Source organism: Bemisia tabaci, chromosome 2 (assembly GCF_918797505.1).
Source record: "Bemisia tabaci chromosome 2, PGI_BMITA_v3".
Lineage (NCBI taxonomy): Eukaryota > Metazoa > Arthropoda > Insecta > Hemiptera > Aleyrodidae > Bemisia > Bemisia tabaci.
In genome coordinates this window covers 2132440-2154461 of record NC_092794.1, presented here as the reverse complement: position 1 = coordinate 2154461, position 22022 = coordinate 2132440, and the positions used below count along the sequence as shown (strand labels likewise).

Genomic DNA, 22022 nt, shown 5'->3' with positions numbered 1-22022 from the left:
AAGTTTATTTATTTAAGTATTCATTCATTTGTGAGGAGGACTTTACGCAATTTTGGCAGCGCCTGATAGCACTTACGAGGTTTTGAATTTCCACTCTTCAAATACAGTGGCGTGGCGATATATTCATGTATCTTTATCAAATGATACACAGATTTATTCCTCAAAAAGCGTCGGCTTATAATTTTTGATCGTAGAGACTCATTGAACACGCAGGGGCGCATTACGCGTTCCTATATACGCCGCCAATACTCATAATTTTGCCTCATATTTCAGAACTCGAAATAGTCAGCAAATATACTAAATTCTGCGCAAAAAATCCAAAAAAATTGGCCTCAGCAAAAAAAATCCCCCAACATCCACTTGCAAAAAATTGGAAAAGATGAGTCCTCAAGCAACCAATGACTGTTGAAATATTGTTTCATTCAACAGACACCGATGACACAAATGAAACCAATGTTTCATGTGTATGAAAATCGAGAGGATAATTATTGTATTTTGATTTCAGGCCGGTTATGGTTCATCTGAATCGCCTCCAGAGATCAGCGTGGGGGGCCTCAGCGATTTCCAGTGATATCATTGCCAAACCATGGCGACAGTACCACATCATATCGCCTCTCATTTCCATCCATTCATAGTTTTAATGTGCTCAAACTTCAGGCGTGAATTACTTTAAATTTGTAAATAGTCTGTTAATATTCGTACTTATAGGTGTATTTGTAAAATGTTCCGAAGAATTTATTTTATTGCGGTTATGTGTCTTTCAACTGTGTTATGATTTTGAATCACCCCTCTTCATTCCATTTTTTACTTTCATCTCATCATCGTTACCATTTAAATACAAAATAAATAATTGTTGTCAATTAAGCACACCCAGTTTTTATTCTTATCGACCTCAGTAAAAAGAAAACAAAAACTGGAAAGGTGGGCGAGGACTTTTTCCCCAACCACCGATGAAGAGACACCGAAGAAAGAAAGAAGGGTCCTCAATATTTTCACATTAGTAAGAAAATGACTTCATAATAGTGATGCGTTTTTAATTTAAAGCAAAATTCGTTCTCATTTAAAGTAAATTTTTTTGATGCACAGAACATTTTTGAGTGGAATACATCTTTTTAATTTGAATGCGTTTTTTTCAATGCAAAGAAACATAACTTTGTAAAACTTTGTTATTTATGAAAAATTTACATTTATTTGAATTAAGAAAGAAATTCATCTCAATTAAAAAATATACCCTTTCACTAAAAATAGATTTTTCTTTCAATATTAAAATCTTTACCTCAACATTTTTTTCTTCAAGTCAGAAAAAAAAATCGCAATCACTTTTTTCAGTGCAAGCATTTTCTTAATAATTGGAAAAAATATTAAATGAAAATTGATATTTTATTCTATTTCATTGTTATCTTTAGAAAATTTCTCGTCAAAAAATAATCTGGGTTTCTGTTAATAACACAATGTCAAAGGATGTCTCTCTATGTAAAGAATTTGAAAGCGCATTGATTTTCCTCATACAATTGTAGCAAACGTAAAGTTTATTTGAATATCAAAATTGCATTTAGGTATTAATTGTCATGACGGAATTATTCAATCTTAAAACCAGCCAACATTTTGATTTCAATCATTTTTATTTACAAATTTAAAATATAATCAAACAGTAGATATTCAAGAAATAAATTTTAACTACAGGTTGTTTGCTTTGGGAAGAGAGAATTTAAAAACCTGCATGTGTTACGCCCCGTTGGTCTAACCGCTCAGTCCAGGGACAGAACAACTTTTTTATCCCGTGAGATTTTTAATGCAACTCATGAGTATCAAAATAAAACGTAGACTATAATACAATGTTTTTTGGAGCAATAAAATGATCGAGATGGTAATCTTTTTCTGAAATAATCACTCTGTTATTCGGGTGAAACGACCAACTAGTCCCGCACATCTCTGAAGAGGCGCGAGAAACGCGAAAGTGCCTTCAATTTTTGAGCATGCAACACGCACATCCGTGGAACACGAATAGTTGCATCAAGGCGCCACAACCAAGTCAGTATAGTTTCCGATTGTTGAGATACCAATTGAATCGTTACCGTTAGTTACTCAAGCCTCTTGTAACTAAGTAAAAAAGACTAATCTGAGTTGATTGTGCCGCCTCGATGCGACTGTTTGCGCTCCATGGATGTGCATAATGCACATGAAAACACTAAAGGCGCTCCTCCTTTTTTTTCATTATTTTCCTCAGAGATGCGCGGGACTCATCGGTCAAAGCGTGAGAACCTTCAATTTTTGAAAAGGCAACACGCACATTAAAGAGACTAAAAATGAATCATAAAAAAAAAAAAAAAAAAAAAAAAAAAAAAAAAAAAAAAAAAACTATAAAGAGAAATTTTAAAAAGAAACAAAAATGAACTGGAATTTTTTGTTTTAAAATAACCTATCTTTTATTAACTGTCCGAGTTTCAGTTTTGATACTTTGGAGTTTCGTTAACAATCTCGCAAAATACTGTCAGAAATTAATCAGGGGGGAACATTCGTTGGTTAGCGTACAGATTTCATTTGAAATTAATGGCGGTGTAATTTTCAGATTTTTGACCGGCCAGTGCGCGGACTGGGCAATTTTGCCAACGGGAAGTATTACGTGCACTCTTCAAAGTTTTTTGAGGCATTTAAATAGGTTCTCGATTAGCTATCAGTTCGGATCACTGTTAGTTTGTCATTTTGATTGTAAATACGAGCGTACACACTCAAACAAAAGAAGATACTGTTTAATTTAATTTTTTCAACATCGACACTTAATCTGGAGCCAGTGGATGTTAATCGCACTTTTCTAGCTGATTCACAGAGAATAGAGGTAATTATACACTCACTTTCTTTCCTCTACTTGTAATGAAATCGTTTTATGTACCTCGTTTTTTAAACGAATGGTGGCTGTGTAACTGCATGAAGCATGATGCAACCCTCCGAGCATGATACTGAGGACGTCCTCCTGTGAATATTCTTACACTAACTCCACTTCCTTCCATTCTGTATCTCGTATCTCTACGTATAACTTATGCATACCTTTCTCAATGTTTTGTTGTGTTTTGTGGATCAATGTATTACTGTTATATCATTCTACTATCATAATTGTTTTTTATTCTCTGGCGTTGTCCCCACCGCTCCAACAGATTATAGGCTCAACAAGACAACTCTGGACTGATTTCCAACCAGATTGTAGATTTACATTTTATTGAGTTTAATTATGATCTTTAAATCGGTCAGCCTGTTCAATTTTTCTTTCAGATGTTCCATGCTTTGTAACGGTGTGAAAGAACCAGCAGGCGCTCTGTTATGTTGTTTTTAATCGGGGGGGCTTTGATAAAATAGGACAGTTGTAGTTATCAACAAGTTAAGACCGGTATTTTTCTGTCTCTTGGTACCAAAATGAATAACACTAGAAATATATTTCACTCGAAGGAATCAAGACGCACGACAGTAAATGCATAATCGTAGGAATCGGGTAAAAATAGTAAGCCCTTCGAAGTAAACATATAAATAACCAAGGTTTTGCTAGTTTAATGATAAATCTTAAAGTCAAGTGCCAGTTCCATAAAGAATTTCTCAATTTATCAGCAGCACAAAGCACTGTCATTATTTTACAGAATGTCTCTGACACTTTGTTAATTGAACCTCGAAGTAGTGATTGGGTTTTACCAAGAAAAATGAATAGATAAATAAATAAATAAAAGAAAAAAAAGGATTTAATTATAGCGAGAAATCTAATATCTCATACTGTTCATTAATTATGCTCGTCGATCACGAAAAGCATGATAAAAAATGTGCATGTACTATTTATCAAGAATGCAATCCTGACTTTTGGAGAAAATCCCCGAACGTCTTTGAATTTATAAAAAAGCACTGAATATGAAAATATACCCAAAAGTCTCAGAACAGTATAACTTTTACGAAAATTACTTCCCGATCAGAGTCCGATTAATGATGACCCCTATAAGTTGAGAGTGCCTCATATTAAAAATTAAATTTCAGCATATCATTATTAAAAAATCTAGGATTTATGTCTTTACCGAGAAAAAAGTACGGCAAGAAAGCTTTCGACCGTGAACCGGCTGGCCGGTGAATTGTGTATGAAATCGGTGCATGACGCTGATTCCTGCCAAAGATAAACGCTACTAAGATACGCCTACCATTACTGGGTCATAACCAAAGTTGCCCAATCATTGTAAAGCTCTCTTATAAATCGTACCAGTATGGACTCTTGCCAGCTCATGAAGCTGCTTGTGGCAATTCCCCGAAAAAAAAAACCACGCGCTTCAAAATCAAAATTACAAAAAGTGTAAACATTCCCCAAACGCAGTCAATAAGCCCAATTTAAATTGTTTTTCTCTTCTTGATCATATGAGAATGTGACAACTATGTTTATGTGTATCACTCTCTTGGACCAACTTGCAGTTTCGATGAATGGTGAACTTTGGCTGCATTGAGGACAGTTTGTATTCATTTCACTACGTGTACATTGCGGGTGTGTTGTGCAACCTCATTTATTACACACACGAACCTTGCATTTAGTGGGTGAAAGTCAGTTTTTTATAAAGACAGAGACAGCCGCTATTGCCACGGTTGAAATTTGCAGCTCTGTCAAAGAGAGAGGAAGACGGGAGAGAAAAGAGGCTTATTCTTACTTTTTAATTGCATTTCAATATTCAAGGGTGCATTGAAAAACATTTATCGTCTTTGAATTGAACCAAAGTCTTTCAGGAATAAGAAATTTAAGATCTCAGAAGTATGAGCTTTTAACTTTCCGTAGGGGGTCTGAATATTTTGGAGTAGCAGATTTGAGGAAGTTTCAAGTTTCTCGAAAAGGTTGGCAAAAAACTGCATAAACTTTAACCTTAGACCACCAGCCTTGTGACTTCTAGCCCGCCGAGGAGCATGTATCGCGAGAGTCGGAGCACGTCATTAAGTAGAACATTTTTATAATTTTTACAATTAAAATAAATGAGGAGTATTTAGAGAAGAAAACACAGGAAAAGACTGAAGATTTGATGAGCTCTCACTTCCAAAACGTTAAAAATTCGAAAGCTGTTCGTCAATAACATACAAGACTTCGGTAATTGGTAAATATGTCAACCTGGCTATAGATGTTATACAATTCCTGAATTTACTTTTTGTTCGGGACATCTCATTATCTCGAGCTATTCATAGCAAACTCGGAGACAAATGACTGCCGTGCAATAAAAGGAGCAGATAACGATCATATTTTGATACGCAACAGATTTTCCTCAAGATTCAGCTGATTTCAACTGATTTTCAATGATTTTTATTAATTCAGCTGAAACAACAGAATTCCTCTTATTTTTAAGTAAAATGAGAGTCATAAGAAGATTGCACAGCCCTGCGTCTTTTTGGTCATGTCGAGTTGCATGGCAACAAAACAAATTGCAAAAAACGTTGTATGGAAAAATATCCAAAAAATTCAATCACGTCAGGATTTTAGCAAATTCAAAATTTTGGTTTTTTTGAGGGAAAGGTTTCCGAAAAATTGAAGTTTTTTCTATTCAATTTGACGATTGATTTTGGTCTGTACTAACTCTACCAAGTGTGAAATAACCATTGCACGTCAAAAGGAAGCGATTGAAGAAGGTGATTTTTATCCCTAAAAATGCATAAAATTTGACGAAATTCGAACGATTATCATTCTTTGAGACTTCTTTTTGACGTGCGATGGTTATTTCATACTTTAGTAGAGAAATTACAGACCAAAATCAATGGTCAAATTGAAAAGAATAAAAAAAATCAATTTTTTGGAAATTTTCCCCCCCAAAAAACCAAAATTTGGAATTTGCATAAAATCCTGAGGTGATCGAAATTTTTGGGTATCCTTCCCGAAATTAGAGCTAAAAAATACGTTAGAATCAATCAAGACATGCCATGCAACTTGACATGACCAAAAAAACGCAGGGCTGTGTTATCAGTGAATATAAGTTGAAATAATTTCGAACAAAACAGCGTTAAAGTCTTTATTGTTCCGAAGAGAGCTGTACATACTCCTGTCTTGAGTAAAATACCTTATTCTGTCACTTTTTAACCTTCAAATCGGTTTATTGTGTGGTCAAAACTTCATCTCGCATGCATACAGAACTCAGGACGTACTGCTGTTTTGCCAAACATGAGGTGATAAAAGCCCTTCTCATACAGTCGAAGATACAATTCGTTGATTTTGAATCATCCAAATATTTTTGAAATTTCCTATGGATGATTACCGACAATTCACGGAGAATGGAGGTTGGTTCGATAAAATTTACGATAAGACGCCACTAGGCCCATTTTCTCAAAACTTAATTTTGCACTTACTGCTCCCTCGGGTAACACGACAAATGAAGTGATGCCTATCCGAGCTTGCATCACTTCGTCAGAGAGGGTCTCGTCATGATGACGCAAATATTTCAGCGTTGGCGTAGGTCATCAGACTCATCAAGCATCGCTGCAGACTCACCAGGATGATTTGTTACCGAATCTCCGCACAAGAAGATTATCATTGCAACACCATGGTCGGCTTTCATATCTGTAATGTCAACAGCATGACTGTCTGAGGACTCTTGACCGGTAACTTGCCGATCAGCTTTGAAATCACAATTCCGCTACATAGCTCAAGGAAAACAATATTTTTGGCTTCATGCCGTAGTCGGTTAGTTGTATGGCCGTAATTCAATTCCAGCACCATCATTGCAAAAAAGCAATGTTATTGTTATTGCACCTTTATTACTTTTGCTTACTGACGTGAAATGTTAAACATCATTGTGTGGAATTTGGTGTATATCTCACTCTATATATGCAGAGTTCATAATAAATCCAGCACCATAATCAGAAGCAAGCACGGGCTTCTACGACTTTCGTGAAATGTCTTTCTACTCCTCATGTATGAAAACAATAGTAAATTCGAAACTATATCTTGAGAATCAAATAATTGAATCTCATTCATGTTGTTTGCAGTAAACAAGTAACAATTCCACATTGAAATACGATTCATCCCAAGAAACATGAGTAGAAAACGAGAGGATATAGTGATTTGACTGCCGTTGTACTATATCGCCGTCAGTTTCCTGCCGTTCCGGCACATTTGAAATTCTACCGAGTCATTGGACTTATTGTTAAAAGAGGTCTTGTCCAGGATTATGGCTCCAAAGTACGTAAATGATATATACAGAATGTTGAAGAGAAAACACAAGATTTTTTGACAGATTCAACACTTTCGTTGTAATTTTTTCGAAAATTCAGCACTTTAACAGTAATTTTTTCACAAACTCAACGTGTTTGCACCAGTTTTAAAAGAAACAGTTACAAAATATCAACATCCTTGTCATAAGTTTTTTTATTTATTTATGTTTTTTTTGATTTTTTTTATTGTGAATTAACTGAACAAATTTACATACACATTTCTAGACTGCTTTAGTCTTTCAAAATGTGTTTTTGACATGCAATAATCAAATATAACTAATGGTTCCACTAAGATTTTAAGACGCTGAAAATTTTTACTTATTTTGCTAGCTTCAAATTGCTATTGTTAAGGGCGCAATTAAACGTTTTACTTCACAAGTCAAATCGAGAACATTTTTGAAATTATTTACAAAATATCAACATCCTTGTCATAAGTTTTTTTTATGAAAATCAATCCGTTATGCGTTCACTACTTAGAATAAACCGATTTTTTTATTTGTGTAACCAAACTTCTTTCATCAGTTTTTTGAACCTCATTAGTTCGTTTAGAAGAGCCGAACTTTCGATTACCTACACGAACTGAAAGATGACTTTGACGTGTGGAATAGTTGGGTTGAACAGAACATCATGTTCTTCTTCAATTTGTGGGGATGCAATTTTATCATCTTGGTAGTCGCAATAGTTGTAGCACTCGTTTCGCCTCATCCAACTTTTCTATTATATGTATTAAAATCAGTTAGCAGAAAAATAACCTGGCTATTTTCTGCTGTCGTGGATATGTAAGCGAGATTCGTTGCCAAATTAATAAATGTGACTGGCCCTGTTAAAAGGGACTTCATCTTTCGGAAAAGGATTTCCGAAACTATGAACGTCGCACGAAAAACGATCGCGGAAGCGCCTGCAAAACTGAAGGAATACTTCAAGCATCGCACCACCTCTCCGAACCCGATCCACCTCGGCTCTTGAGTCTTGACTCGCGAATATGTGGGCTAATTCTGCCGTGCTAAGGAAGAACGCCGTATGAACCTTCAGACGTTGCCAAATTTTCTTCGATTAAATACGAATTTATTGGGAAAGTTGCCGATATTTTTCTTCTATTTTTTCAGATAATTTTGTCCGCAATTTCATCTGAAACATCTGAAAATTTTAAGGAAAAATATACTTAACTTTCCTCAAAAATACGTGTTTTATCCGAGGAAATTTGGCAACTCTCAAATACTCATACGGCGTTCTGCCTCAGTATGGCAGAATTGTAAGTTCCGAGTTGCGTAGACTTTTTGTAAATGTGTATGTAGAGCAGCGTGTGTCCACAACTTCGGACTTCAGAGGGTGTACGCAAAAATGCAGTGCATTTGGATCAAAACGTGATAAATATTATATTACCAATTAGATAATGACTTAACCTGTGCAATTTTTACACTGCCTACGCAGTTTGCAAACGTCTGACCGGTCATTGGTTCGTGAACATTTTGCACTCCCATGCCGCAGTATAGTAAATGCTACCGGAGTTTAGAGATTAACCTTACCTAAATAATTATCGATGGTGAAAGTGCAGTAGTGCGTATCCCAGAAAACACGATTTTCCAGAAGAGTAAAAAAAAAACTGTCTACATTCCTCCTTATTGTCAGTAGAAGGGTAAGAATTCTTGAGGACTACATGGAGAATATGCTTTTTTAGACTCCATCAGCATTTTGAATAATTTCTCGAACTGCTAGAAGATGCGGCCGAAATGCCGAAATACCTACGCGTTTTCGGCACCAAGAATTGACACTTTATCACGAGATACGCATTTTTGCAAACAGTGTTTTAAACCTGTTGTTGGCAGATTTTAATAATTTAAAGACTGAAAAAAGAGTTTCGCGCTTTCAATTCCTTATCAGAAGCTTAAGTTTGATCTCAAACGGCCGGATCAAGATTGTACGATTGAAAAATGACATTAAATCACGAGATACACATTCTGCAATTAGCGTCTTGAACCTGCTCTTGGTCAAAAATAGATTGTATTTATACTGTAAGACTTGTTTAGCAGCTTTAGTTGATCCAGGAATGGATGAAGCATTGTATGACTTGATTGCAACTACCGGCCGCACGCCGGTAGTACCTATGCATAAATGAGACCGGAGGGCCCTCTTAGCAACTTTCCAAAATCAGCGAATTCCTGAAAGTAAATAAAAACACAGAACATGTGATGAGCTGATGTATGCTGTTGGTGGGAAACGCTGAGGAGCGCGCGTTGTGTGTAATGAGGCGCGCCGGATCAATAATGAAGGGGCCAGAACGAGATACACATTTCTACACTTAAGCCCGCGATACGCAAAAAAAGTTCTTCTGTTTAGGTGACTTCCCGATTTTTTTCGATTGTAGCCTCTTGCTGGCAGATAGACGACTTCTTCAACAACACGTTTATGCAGCTAACTCAAAACTGTCAAAATCGATATGCGCACTTCTGCAATTTCACCATCGTTATGCTATCGTCATACCATTTACACGTTATGAGAAATGGGCTCTTTAATCCTCCTATGATGTTGAGATTGAGGAGTTCGAATGTTATAATTTTCTTTAAGTTGTAATAATGCATACAAGTACGAGGAAAAGAATATCTAAAATATTAAAAAAAAAAAAAAAAATTATCTTCATGTACGTCGTTCTGCCCAATTGTAACCTTTTATAATGTCCTCTTAAGGGGTCAGGACGGATGGACGGACACGGAATTGTCTAAGGAATAAGCGGGACATGCCAAGGTCATATTTGCAAGTCTTTTATAACGTGGGTCCTAGGGTGCGTCAAAAAAAATTATCGTTTTAAATGCCACTGTCCACCGGCGGCAATCGATGCCTCTTGGTAAAAAAAAAAAAAAAAAAAAAAAAAAAACACTCTTGCCAGACTTAGAGTTAATTTCACCCATTTTTACTGGTGCAGGTTACAGCAATTTTAAATTATTTTTAAGCTAGTCAAAGGAGTCACATTGTTAAAGTACCAGAATTGAAAGGACGCTGACCTGTTAACCCCTGATGGAAAAGGAATTCGGTCAGTAGGTGGATGCGACCTCATGGGGTTAAAGTCCCAGAGTTGAAGAGATATCGACCGTTTTACTCTTTTTCAAGGTTGCACAAAGTTGAAGGAGATGACCTAATTATCGAAAAAGAAATGGTCAAAAAGTCATCATCAACATCTCCACTAAGTGAAATTGAATGATGAATCAGGAGAGGATAACTTTGAACTAGTCAAGAGGTCACAGGATTAAAGTACTAGAGTTGAGGAGACATCTATCTTTTTACTCATTTTTGAGGTTGCATAAATTAAAGAGTTTTAAAACTCTATTTTCTTTTGGCCGATATGTTGGACTCGGGGGTATCTGAAATACTCTTGAAAGTTAGTACTGAGCATTGATGAATCGATTTGAGATATGTATCGATTTATATACATACTAGGGGCCTGTGGCCGCTACGCGGTCGCCGACCACTGAAAAAAAAAGCTACACGTACGTAAAAAATCGTAAAACAACCATGTTCAATTTATTTCATAGATGAATGGATTCAAAAGCCGATGGGTGCACGCGAAAGAAAGCGTATTTATCTTTGATTGGAAGGTTATGCACCCATTTTTATGTTTTGTTTTTTGAACATCTTTTTTAAAAAGCTACACACACAGTGTTTATAAAGGGTTCCAAAGTTTTTTTGTTTTTTTTCAAGTTTCAAAATTCCTGGAATGATTTGAAATAAAATCACAAAAAATTTTGACGCGATATTTTCGTTCGTTACCTAGTTCTGTTTTTTTATTATTATCGTTATTTATTTTATTTTTTTTAATTTTTTTTTTATTTTTTTATGAAACCAAAATTAATTTAATGCAATTCAGGTTTCAGAATTGCTGCATCGTAAAAACATCGTCCGAGTTTCTGCATGTTGCAATTAAGATACATATTTACCCTTTAGCTGCAAATAATTCTCGCATTGCTTTTGTGCAATGCGAGAAGTATTCATGCAGTCTAGTAGGCCTTAACATGCGCTTGACGCTGACCGCACTGTTTGGCGCAATGCATGAAGTATTCCTGCAGTCTTGCAGGCGCTGACAAGAGTTTTACGCCAACCGCATTGCCGTGTTTGGCGCGATTATTGGAACTCGCGTTAGGGTAATCGCGGCATCGAATAATTGGGCTTCATAGGCCCATGTTGTGTTTCGACGCCGTATGAGCACTCTAACGTTGCCTCGTTTCTCCCGATGAAACATTTTCTCTGAGAAAAGTTATAGGAAAGTTCTGTGTGTTCGTTTTTTTAGATTAAATGGACTAATAAACAAAGTTCAAATTTAGCACTCTGATACGTGATTCTTCATTAAAATTTCACGTAGAACACGATTGGTGCAGCGAAAACTACTGAAATCAACTTCTAGCTAAGATATTGACGTTTTTATTGAGGGGAACTTTAAATTGCCCGGTCACATGAAAAGCGAAACCATACGTAAGTTAAATTGCGCACAACAACGGCTTTAGCAGACTACTCAATCGAGCATTGTTTCTTTCCCACACTGTGTTGTTAAAAGTGTGTACAGTTTGAGCTAAGCGTCAAGATTGAGGCTGCCATATTTTCATCTTACTGAGACTAACATAGTGAAGTTAGGCGTGCAATTTAACCCAAATAAATTATTCTTTCTTCCATGAGCGGAAAGGTTGAATTTATTCATGAAAAACATTATTACCACGATTAGGAGTCAATCTAGGCTTAAGATTTCGATCCTTCAAGCTCGACGTCAAGAGATCGATACCCTTGTCGCCTATTGGTGTTCACACTGCGAGCCTGCAATCCTAGGATTGAAGGATTGTGGGAATTTTCCTATTTTTTGTTCACTCATTTTTTAAATTTTTTAATTGAGAAAGAAGCTAACCTCATAACTTGAAATATACATAGAATATTCTACCAAAAGCGAGAAAAATCAAGATAGTTTTAAAGAAATTACGTCGAGTATGGCAGGGAGTTTGCTTCTGAAACGTCGCAAAAGGAGATCCGTGGCTTCGCATTTTGGTCATCGATTTGTTTGTATATCTCGTTCGAAAGTTGATCTCCGAACTCCCCGTTGTGTGAATAAAGCCCTGGATAGACGATCAAATTTCGAATCAATTTCGATCAAAGTAGACATGCTGATGACAGGTGGTCACCATCTACCATCAAATTTTGACAGTGTAAATATTACCTTGCGGTGAGCTAACCATCACCTTGCGGCAAGGTATCGGCCTTGCCGCCCTCTCCGAGCCCTATCCGAGCCCTCACCGAGCTAGTTCATGGAACTCGACGACCGGGAATAAAACCGTATGACAACACTGTAGACCCAAATCCAGACGCAGGGCGCGAAGAAGGCGACACAGCATCGGGAAATACCCCGTGTTGGGTATACGTATTTCGTCTCCGGCGTTGCCATGCATAATTATTCCCAGTCGTTAAGTTCCACGAACTGACCCGGCGAGGCCTCGGATAGGGCTCGGAGAGGGTGGCAAGGCCGATACCTTGCCGCAAGGTGATGGTGAGCTCACCGCAAGGTAATATTTTCTCTAGGGGGGCCGCACTTTTTCGTTCAAAATAAGATCAGAACGGAGTGCCACCATTCATCATTTCCTGCAACAGGAAACATTTCTGCCAAGTTTTCATTTTGAAATGAAGCAAATTAATGAGTTTAAGACTGATGACTCCCGACACTTTGATGCTTCTTTGATCGGAATTGGTTCGGGAATTTGATCGTCTATCCAGGGCTTATATTTAATTTACGTAACATTTTGAAGTAGGCTTCCGCTGTAAATCCATCATCCACGGCGATTTCCATGACGACAAACGCTGCGGGCAGTCGAGTCATCAACTGACCGAAAAAAAGCACCCGGAAATAAGGAAAAATGGCGCATCTCCCGACGGGACGATCGGGATAACCGATCTTTGAAAAGGGAGCAAGGGATGCGGGATCCTTGGCGCCATCCCTCTAGTTTTCCGGCCATCGAGGGACCGGGACGCTCAAGCCGGTGCCACACGTGCCCGGATCGGCCTGGCGGTTCCCGTTGAATTTTGACCCGAAGAATCGATCATACGGAATTATATATTGTGATACATGAGTAGATCAAGGCCCGGAAGAAGATGAAAACACAACAAAAGTAGACATATGATGAAGGCATGAATAGGTTGAGAAATTTCATGTTATTTTTAAAAATTTTGACGTAGGTAGATATCTTCCGTCTAATACCCATATCCCCCTCCTTCTTTTTTTCTTCGTTCATATGCGTGCTTAAAAAATGAATCCCTTCGTATTTTTATGATATAAATGACTTATTTTTTCACACGATATATCGATGGATCTCCGATGTCAATCAATGTACGCCAAGGTTCGGAATATTTGTCTCTTCTCCAAATTTGGACCTGAGGATGTCTCTCATTGTTTTGACAAGTATTTTAAATAAAGTAAAGATGAAGCGATGATGATGAATGGATTTTGGAATTGTTTCAGGGGAGCCGGGGGAGCAATGCAGGGAGCGCGGGACGGGACAACGACAGCGGGGACAACTCGACGACGACGGAGCTGCCGCCTTTCGACCGGGAAAAGGTGGCCCTTCAGATCCCCAACACTTTCGTGGGGCCCGCCTTCAACGTCGTCAACGGAGCCTCGCAGATCATCGGCAACGTCCTTCAGGTATACCATCACCCATTGAACCATCACCCATTGAACCATCGCCCATTGAACCATCACCCATTGAACCATCACCCATTGAACCATCACCCATTGAACCATCACCCATTGAACCATCACCCATCGAACCATCACCCATCGAACCATCACCCATTGAACCATCACCCATTGAACCATCACCCATTGAACCATCACCCATTGAACCATCACCCATTGAACCATCACCCATTGAACCATCACCCATTGAACCATCACCCATTGAACCATCACCCATTGAACCATCATCCATTGAACCATCACCCATTGAAAAACCACAAAACGCCTCAAGATCAGTGGCAAGGCGTCAATGATTCATCATTATCCATATCTACCCATTTGAAGCTATGATAAAGAATCGATTACTGAGGTCTTCGTTGCGAACATCCTCTTTATCGATCCTTTAATGCCGGTGTGAATCGATACATCGCAATGCCACGCCACTCCTCTACCGTGCTGAGGAAGGACGTCGTATGAGCCTTCAGGCGTTGCCATATTTTCTTTGATAACCAACGAATTCACTGGAAAAATTCTGAATATTTTTCTTCTAATTTTTCAAACAATTTTGTTCCCAATTTAAACTAAAATTTCGGAAAATTTTGAGGAAACATACGCATAACTTTCTTCAAAAATACATGTTTTATTCGGGGAAATTTGGCAATTCTAGAATGTTGATACGGCGTTCTTCCTTAGCACGGCAGTGCTCAGGATACCCAAGTATTCATTCATAGTTGTTCTTTTGAACACGCAGCTCCTTCCATTAGTAAGCCATGCTTTACATTGTAATCGAGGGGCGTTCAATTAAGAGACTCTTAAAATCGTAAGATGGAAAAGACAATTGAACGTATTTCTGCCCAACGGAACTTGGTGCATTATAATTATGACGTGAGTCAGGTTTCGCATATATTCTTACGGGTCTCAGGGCTCATGTCTGAATGCACGTAGTTCCGTTTGGCAGAAATACGTCCAATTTTGACGAATCTCCAGATTTGAACGTATTTCTGCTATAAGAAACCAAAGGCGGTTGGGAAAGATGGAGTGGGCTCGTTCTTTGAGGGCTGTGGCGAATAAATGGGAATTATAAAGCGCCAGTGACGTCACCGACGACGAAGCCGCCGCCGCAATCACCCCTGAGGCTCTAAAACCCATGAGCTCTGTCCACAACGCTCTTGTCACATGTCCACGGCTCATGACTCCTACACATTTGGACATATTTATGCTAAAAGGAACTGTGTGCATAGGAATTGTGTGTAACATAGTTCCTTTTAGCATAAATACTCCATTTCAGCGCTTAGTTCCGTTTGATGTATAATGTAAAATCCCACTTTTTCATTACCATAAAAAAAAATCAAATGCACTTTTACATTTTTATCCAGCTTTCTAGAGGACGCTCCATGTTTAAATAGTCATGGTTTTAATTGATATCTCGAGAATTGATCTCCTAAGTGAGATCAAGATTCTTGTATTTGGCATCATCAGTTTTAAAAATGGCGGATTGACTCCCACCCGTCTCTATAGTTCCGTGGCGTGGCGTGCTTTGCGATATATCGATTGATCTGCCATTTAAATCTATGGAGTAGGATCGATTATCAAGGTGTTCGCTGAGAACAGCTTGATAATCGATTCTTTACTACAGCTTCAAATGGAGAAAAATCGATCATCCATGCCACGCCACTGCTCTAGTTCTGTTTAGCAGAAATGTGTCAAATTCAACAATAAGACTTTGGAGATAGACCTTTGCGAGGGATTGCAATCATTGGACACTACAAACAATATAAACTTTGGAAGAGAATGTCAATGATTTTGAAACAATTTAAGGTAGGCACGTGCGAGCCGTATACGATTTTCAAAACTGGCAATTATGTTTTAGTCTATTTTTTCAATCAATCATTTGATCATCATTTCAATGCCTTGCAAGGGTCTATTTCCAAAGTTATGCTGCCGATATACTTTAGACACCTCGAACTGATATTAACCTTCTCTTTTATTTCTTGATTTCTAACCTCCGCCATCTCTAAACCGGCTTCAAGTGAAAATTCAACAAAATTCTCAGAAAGTGTATTTACATCAATGTCAATCGGTGCGCATAATTTAAAACTTTAAAATTATGCTTAATCTGCGATGCTAAGGAAGAACGCCGCATGAACATTCGAGAGTTGACACATTTTTATCAAATAAAACATGCAATTGTAAGAAAAGTTTTGCATAGTTTTCCATGAAATTTTCAGATATTTTAAATTAAATCGCGAACCAAAGCGTCTGAAAACTCTGAGAACAAATGTTCACAATTTTCCCGGATTTTATTTATATTGAAGGAAATATGGCAACATCTGATGGCTAATACGGCTTTTCCTTAGCAAGTAGTAATGATCGAAGCACAATGACCGGAGATTTATCTTAAGCGAGCATAGTAAATGGAGAATTTGCATGCAAATTTTTTATTGCTTCATCTGAAAGAGCTTAAAGAGCTCATTTCATAGTATTTTTTGTAATTTTTTCTGATATGGAAAATAGTATACAAATATATTTAAAAGTGAAAAAATGCACCGCCTAGAGACATCATCTGGCGGCATTTCCCATTTAAACACACGTATCTTAGCAGATAAGATCATTTTGTCATGTCTTCTCCAATAATTGTTCAATTCGTGAACCTCGTGTTCAGTTCCCTCAGTAGTTTCCACTTAAGGTGATTCGTCAAGCTCAAGTGACGTGGTCGAGCTGGAATACGATGGCATCGGTTAGGTCAAAAAACTCGGCAGATTTTGAATTTTTAGCAAAAAAAAGGACGATAGCCCCTCCTGAGCATGAGCCTAAAGAATCATTCTAACCTTAAAAATCTGCCGAATTTAGGGAAATGAAAGCAGAATAGTGTTTGGAAAAAAAATTCGCATATACGATTCAGCTATATTCTGTACATCGAATGCGAGGTTTCTTCCGAACGCGCTATTCTGCTTATTTCATTTCCCTAAATTTGGCCGATTTTTAGGTTCAGAATGATTCTTTAGGCTCATGCACAGGGGCTTTCGTTCTTTTCTTGCTAAAAATTCAAAATCTGCCGAGATTTTTTACCTAATCGATGCTATTATCGCATGTCAGTTCGACCACTTCACTTGAGCTTGACGCATCACCTTAAACACAAAATCCATCAAATTTCAGACACCTGTAAATTCTCTATTGGACGTATTTTTATCGAACAGAACTGTGAGCAGGTGAGAAATATGGGGTGTGCTCTAGAAATCTGCATAAGAAATAATGTAAAAGAGGGCGTGATTCCTTTTGAAGGATTGGAAAAGCGGGATATTACATTCTATCAAACAGACCTTTGTGCCAACTGAATGCGGAACTCATGAGCCGCGGGCATGGTAAGACAGCGTTGTGCACAGGGCTCATGAGTTAAAGTGGAAGCGGAAGCGGGCGACGGCGGTTCAACGCACTGGGAAAAAAACACATTGGATCTAGAGTCCAGACTCTTAAAAACATCGACAAGAAAAAGTACTCTCGATTCAATCGGAATTTTGCTTAAATCAAGAGCCAAGCCTCTTAATTTGAGCGGATTTCCTTTTGATTTAAGCTTAAATCTGATTTTCAAGAGTCTGGACTTTAGATCCAATGTTTTTTTTTCCAGTGCGTCACCAGCGCTTTATTATTCTCATTCACTCTCACTCAAAGAGAACTAAGGAGCACACCCCATATTTCTCACTTGCACATAGGTCTTTTTGATAGAAATACGTCCTTTTGGTCGTTAAATGAGGCGTGCTTGTGTGTTTCAGAACTTCGCAGGGCGGATAGCGCGGCTGATCGAGGCGCTGAAGCCGCTTTTCCGGCTGAAATTGGGCATCAGATCCCGGAAACGGGAAACCGACGCCGACGGCGAGGAGACCGACCAGGAGAGCGGAGATCTCGGCTCCGACGCTAGCGCAGCCAGCGAGGAGGTGGTCAAATTCAGCAACACCCCGACCTCACCGGAAGCGGGCGACCAGCCCGAGAAGAGCAACGTCAAAACTAGCTACACCGCACTCTCTTCCTCGTAGTCGATGATTACTTTCGAAGCACGAAGAGTGCAAAAGGACTGAGCTCAACACTGCCGTGCTAAAGCCCTCGTCCCGCGATCAAATGAACTCATCGAATGCAAGATGGCGGAGATGCGTACTGGTTTTCGCGCAAGTCCGCTATCAAATGTTATGGCCTGGCCACGATCAAATTCCCGTCAAATTCCGATCAAACGGTGACTGGTGCGCACCATCTAACATCAAATTTCTGCGGCCTGCAAAAATTTGATGGTAGATGATGGAACTGTGGGGCTCATCCTTCATCTGATTTCCACACAACCGTGCTTATTTCATGCTTATTTCAATCAACACGCTGTTTTAATTAATTTTACTCATCAATCTAGATTACTCTCGATCGCCATCTTGGTCATCATTTTGATCGGAATTTGACGGGAGTTTGATCATGTAACCAGGCCATTAGCGGGCCGTCAAATGTCGATGAACCCGCCATCTTTCATTTGATGACTATTTGATGAGTTCATTTGATCGTGGGACGAGAGCTTAAGGAAAAACGCCGTATGCGCATTCAAGAGTTGCCAGATTTCCTTCTACAAAATGTTTATTATCGAGGTAATTTGTGAAAAATTTCCCTTGGAATTTTCAGGAGCTTGAGTTGAAATTGTGAGCAAAATTAGGAGAAAAATATTTATAAATTTAGCAGGAAATTCGTGTTGTATCAAAGGAAATTTGGCAACGCGTGAGGGTTCATAATACGTTTTACCCTAGCAGAACAGCTGAGAGAAAACGTCGTATGAACATTCGAAAGTTGTCAGATTTTTCTGATAAAACACCAATTTTCGAGAAAAGTTATGAATATCAACTTTCCAATTTTCGCACACTTCAGATCAAATTACACAATAAATGTCTCTGAAAAGTGGAAGAGAACAATTATCAAGTTTTATTACAAATGAATGTTTTTTCACCGAGGATTTGGCAGCGTTTGAAGATTCGTACGTCGTTTTTCGTCAGTCAGGCAGAACAGCGGGGCGATTATTGAAACTGATGGACAAAGCAATAGACAAAGAAGACATAGGGAGTATGGAGCGATCTCATTGGTTGACATGGTTGGTTCTTATAGACTAAGGAAGAAAATGATGGACTAACTGTCGGGTCTTTAGTGGGTTGCCGTTAGTCAGTCCATTACCAACATCCTATGTCCATTGCCACCGCCAGCTTCTACCAATAGGATCCCTCCAAATCCCTTTTGTCGTCTTTGTCTATAGCTTTGTCTGTCAGTTTCAATAATCGGCCCGCAGCAAGGAACCGAGTTGTATTGAACAGTGACAAGGGCGTGAATGATCGATTATTGATATTTACCCATTTGAAGCTAGGTGCGAGTATCCTGTTGACCTCTTTCTATTCAATGCAGTCCAAATAACATACCTCAAACCAGTTCTTGTGTGATATAAACAAAAACAATCAAAACAAAATTTTCGCTTGATTAGTAAGAATGAAAGTTGAGGAGTAGAAGAGAGTAGAAAAATAGAGTAGAAAGAGAAATGTTCCTTGCTATGATTCTTTGGACTAGAAACATTCCGTTTTTATTTTCTTTTTTTAAGGAAAAAAATAATGAGAATTACGAAAAAAGAGATAAAAAATATCTTTAAAAAATGACCCGCATCATGCATAAGTCATAGGATGGTGGGAAATTGCGAGGCCTAAACCAATATGCTGTGAAATCAAAGCCATAAATAAACAATCCCTAGCCAATTATTTTTGGGATCATGTCCTGGCTTTGGTTTCCTTTCAGAATAATGTGGACGCAGCACTGTTCTACCATCTTCTGACGAAAAAATATGTAAGATCCAAATGTTCAGTGTATGGTGCAAATGGCTGCCTCCATGAAATGGGACTTTAATGTACGGATAATGAATGTTTCTATGAAATAAGAGTCACCTTTATACCGTGCATTAAATACCGTGCACAATGCACGGTTTAAAGGTGATTCTTATTTTATAGAAATTTTAAATACCGCCACCACCATGTTTAAATAGATGATGAAAGTCTTTGATGCTTCCATGTAAGTTCTTTATGACTTTGATAATTGTGTGGTATGGCCTCAAAAAGGGAAAATGTACGATGAACTTTAATTGGACGTAATTCTATCAAACGGAACTATGTGTATTGTGACGTGAGCCCTGTAATGCATATATTCTCATGGGTCTCAGGGCTCATGTCTTAATGTACATAGTTCCGTTTAATAGAAATACGTCCTATTAGAGAATCCATACGGTATTTTCCGTAGGGCGACTCGAGGTTGCAGGTGATCAGTATTCGGTTGGTCAGTTTCTTTGTATAAAACCATCGGAACTTCATTTTGGGCCGTGAAGGAGACAAGATACTTTTCAAAAATTGAAAAAATAATATTCAGATAGTAATTTTAGTCCATGAATAGAAAAAAAAATGTAGCTTTGTCTGTCTCTCTCGTTCGCACAAAGATACTTCGTGATACTTTTTCCTAAGCGCCCTCGTATCAAAGACTATGAGGTTACATTTCCTTGTAAATATTCATATACTTTGTTAATTTTTAGTTTATTTTAGATACCTGAATGTCTTGCCTAACTGAGTCTAAAATATCCATTGACTGTATTCCTATGTAATTATTTTACATCGGTGATGATATAAATAAATATTGAGAGTCTTTTGGTCAAGAAAACAGCTTTGACCAAATTAGTTCTTGATTTCAAAAAATAAATTTTTAGAGTTCTTAAAGTGACTTAGAAATATAGGTGCCAACTAAACTTCGAGTTACCGCAGATGTACATACATTCACGTAGATTAAACAAGCGTTTTGCTTTCATTCCTATTCCTTTACTATGATGAAACTGAACCTAAGCTCCTATAGATATTTAGGGAATGTCTGGTTTCATAATCAATACATAGAATAAGTGAGTAAGTAAACTACAAAAATAATCGAAACTCTGGCGATAATTCCATTATATAGTTACAAACGTACGATTACACTCTTTTTCATCAGTATACTTATTAGCATTTAAAAATATATCGCATATGAAAGTCAACACCAACAATTATTTTAACGTTCAAAATGTTGTAATTCTGGCCAATTGTTCAAAATTTATTTTTGTGAAAATAAAGTTGTATTTGATAAATGTCGGTGTCTTTCCCCCTCCTTAACTTGTTTCCTTCCCTAGTGACACATACAATTTGCAGTTTTCATCGTGATTTAGAGAATGGAACTGTAGATTCTTAAATTGCTTCTACCCAAGTTGCATTGGCATCTACTTTCTAGGTGGCGTTCATCAAGTAAATGTCTACTTTCTAGATAGAACAATTTTCTTGAAAGAAAATAGGTATAAAGTAGATCTAGGAAATAGACACAAGAAAATAAAAAGAAAATTCATTTTTTCCTTGCATTCTCTCAAAAGAAAACATTAAGAGATTGGCTGGAAAATAATTCTACTTTCAATAAATTTTCTATATTTTTTCCAAATGGGAAGTTGACAGAAAGTATAGATCTTTGAAAAAGATATATTTTCTTTGGTCAGACTATTGACTCGCAAAGTTTTTTCTTTCTATTTTCTGGATAGCTCTCATTTTCTTTGTTTTTTCTAGAAGTTTTCTTAATATTTTTTTTCCAGAAAAAAATTATATTTTGCTTCTTGGGTAAGAGAAAAAATTCTTGACAAACCTCGAGAATATGCCACGTTCAGACGAGACATAACCCTCTGGATTTCATTCGTGACGGGCTACTTCTCACGAGCTTGTGTTGAGTATAGTACAAGCTTGGGTCAAGCTTCGCTCGATGTTTAAGGAATCACCATATATAATTCCGTAAGCCTTTTCTTTGCGTCAAAATTCAGCGCGAACCGCCGGGCCGATCCGTGCGCGGGTGGTACCGGCTCGACCGTTCCGGTCCCCCGATGGCGGGAAAAATATAGGGATCGGCCGGCGTGCCCGGCCCCCCTCGCCACCTCGGGAAAAACGGTTGTCCCGTTGGTCCCGTCGGGAGATGCGCGGTTTTTCTTTTTTCCCGTCCTATTTTTCTTTGGTCTGATGACTCGGCTGCCCGGTTCGTTCGTTACCCTGGAAATGGCCGTGGATGATGGATTTAC

General features: G+C 38.0%; 1 protein-coding gene across 5 annotated transcripts in view; it reads left to right on the top strand.

Moving 5' to 3' along the window:
* LOC109035991 (uncharacterized) overlaps positions 1–21060 on the top strand; it is a 94053-nt gene extending 72993 nt beyond the window's left edge. The window contains exons 5-6 of one of the 5 annotated variants that reach the window (XM_019049876.2): positions 13685–13867; positions 17671–21060. In XM_019049876.2, coding sequence (XP_018905421.2) covers positions 13685–13867; positions 17671–17931 — 444 coding nt within the window. In that variant the 3' untranslated portion in view covers positions 17932–21060. Of the gene's footprint in view, positions 1–13684 lie in introns of all 5 variants that reach the window. The other 4 variants (XM_072296529.1, XM_072296528.1, XM_019049877.2 and 1 more) reach the window with 4 other exon arrangements.
* The last annotated feature ends 962 nt before the right edge of the window (positions 21061–22022 follow it).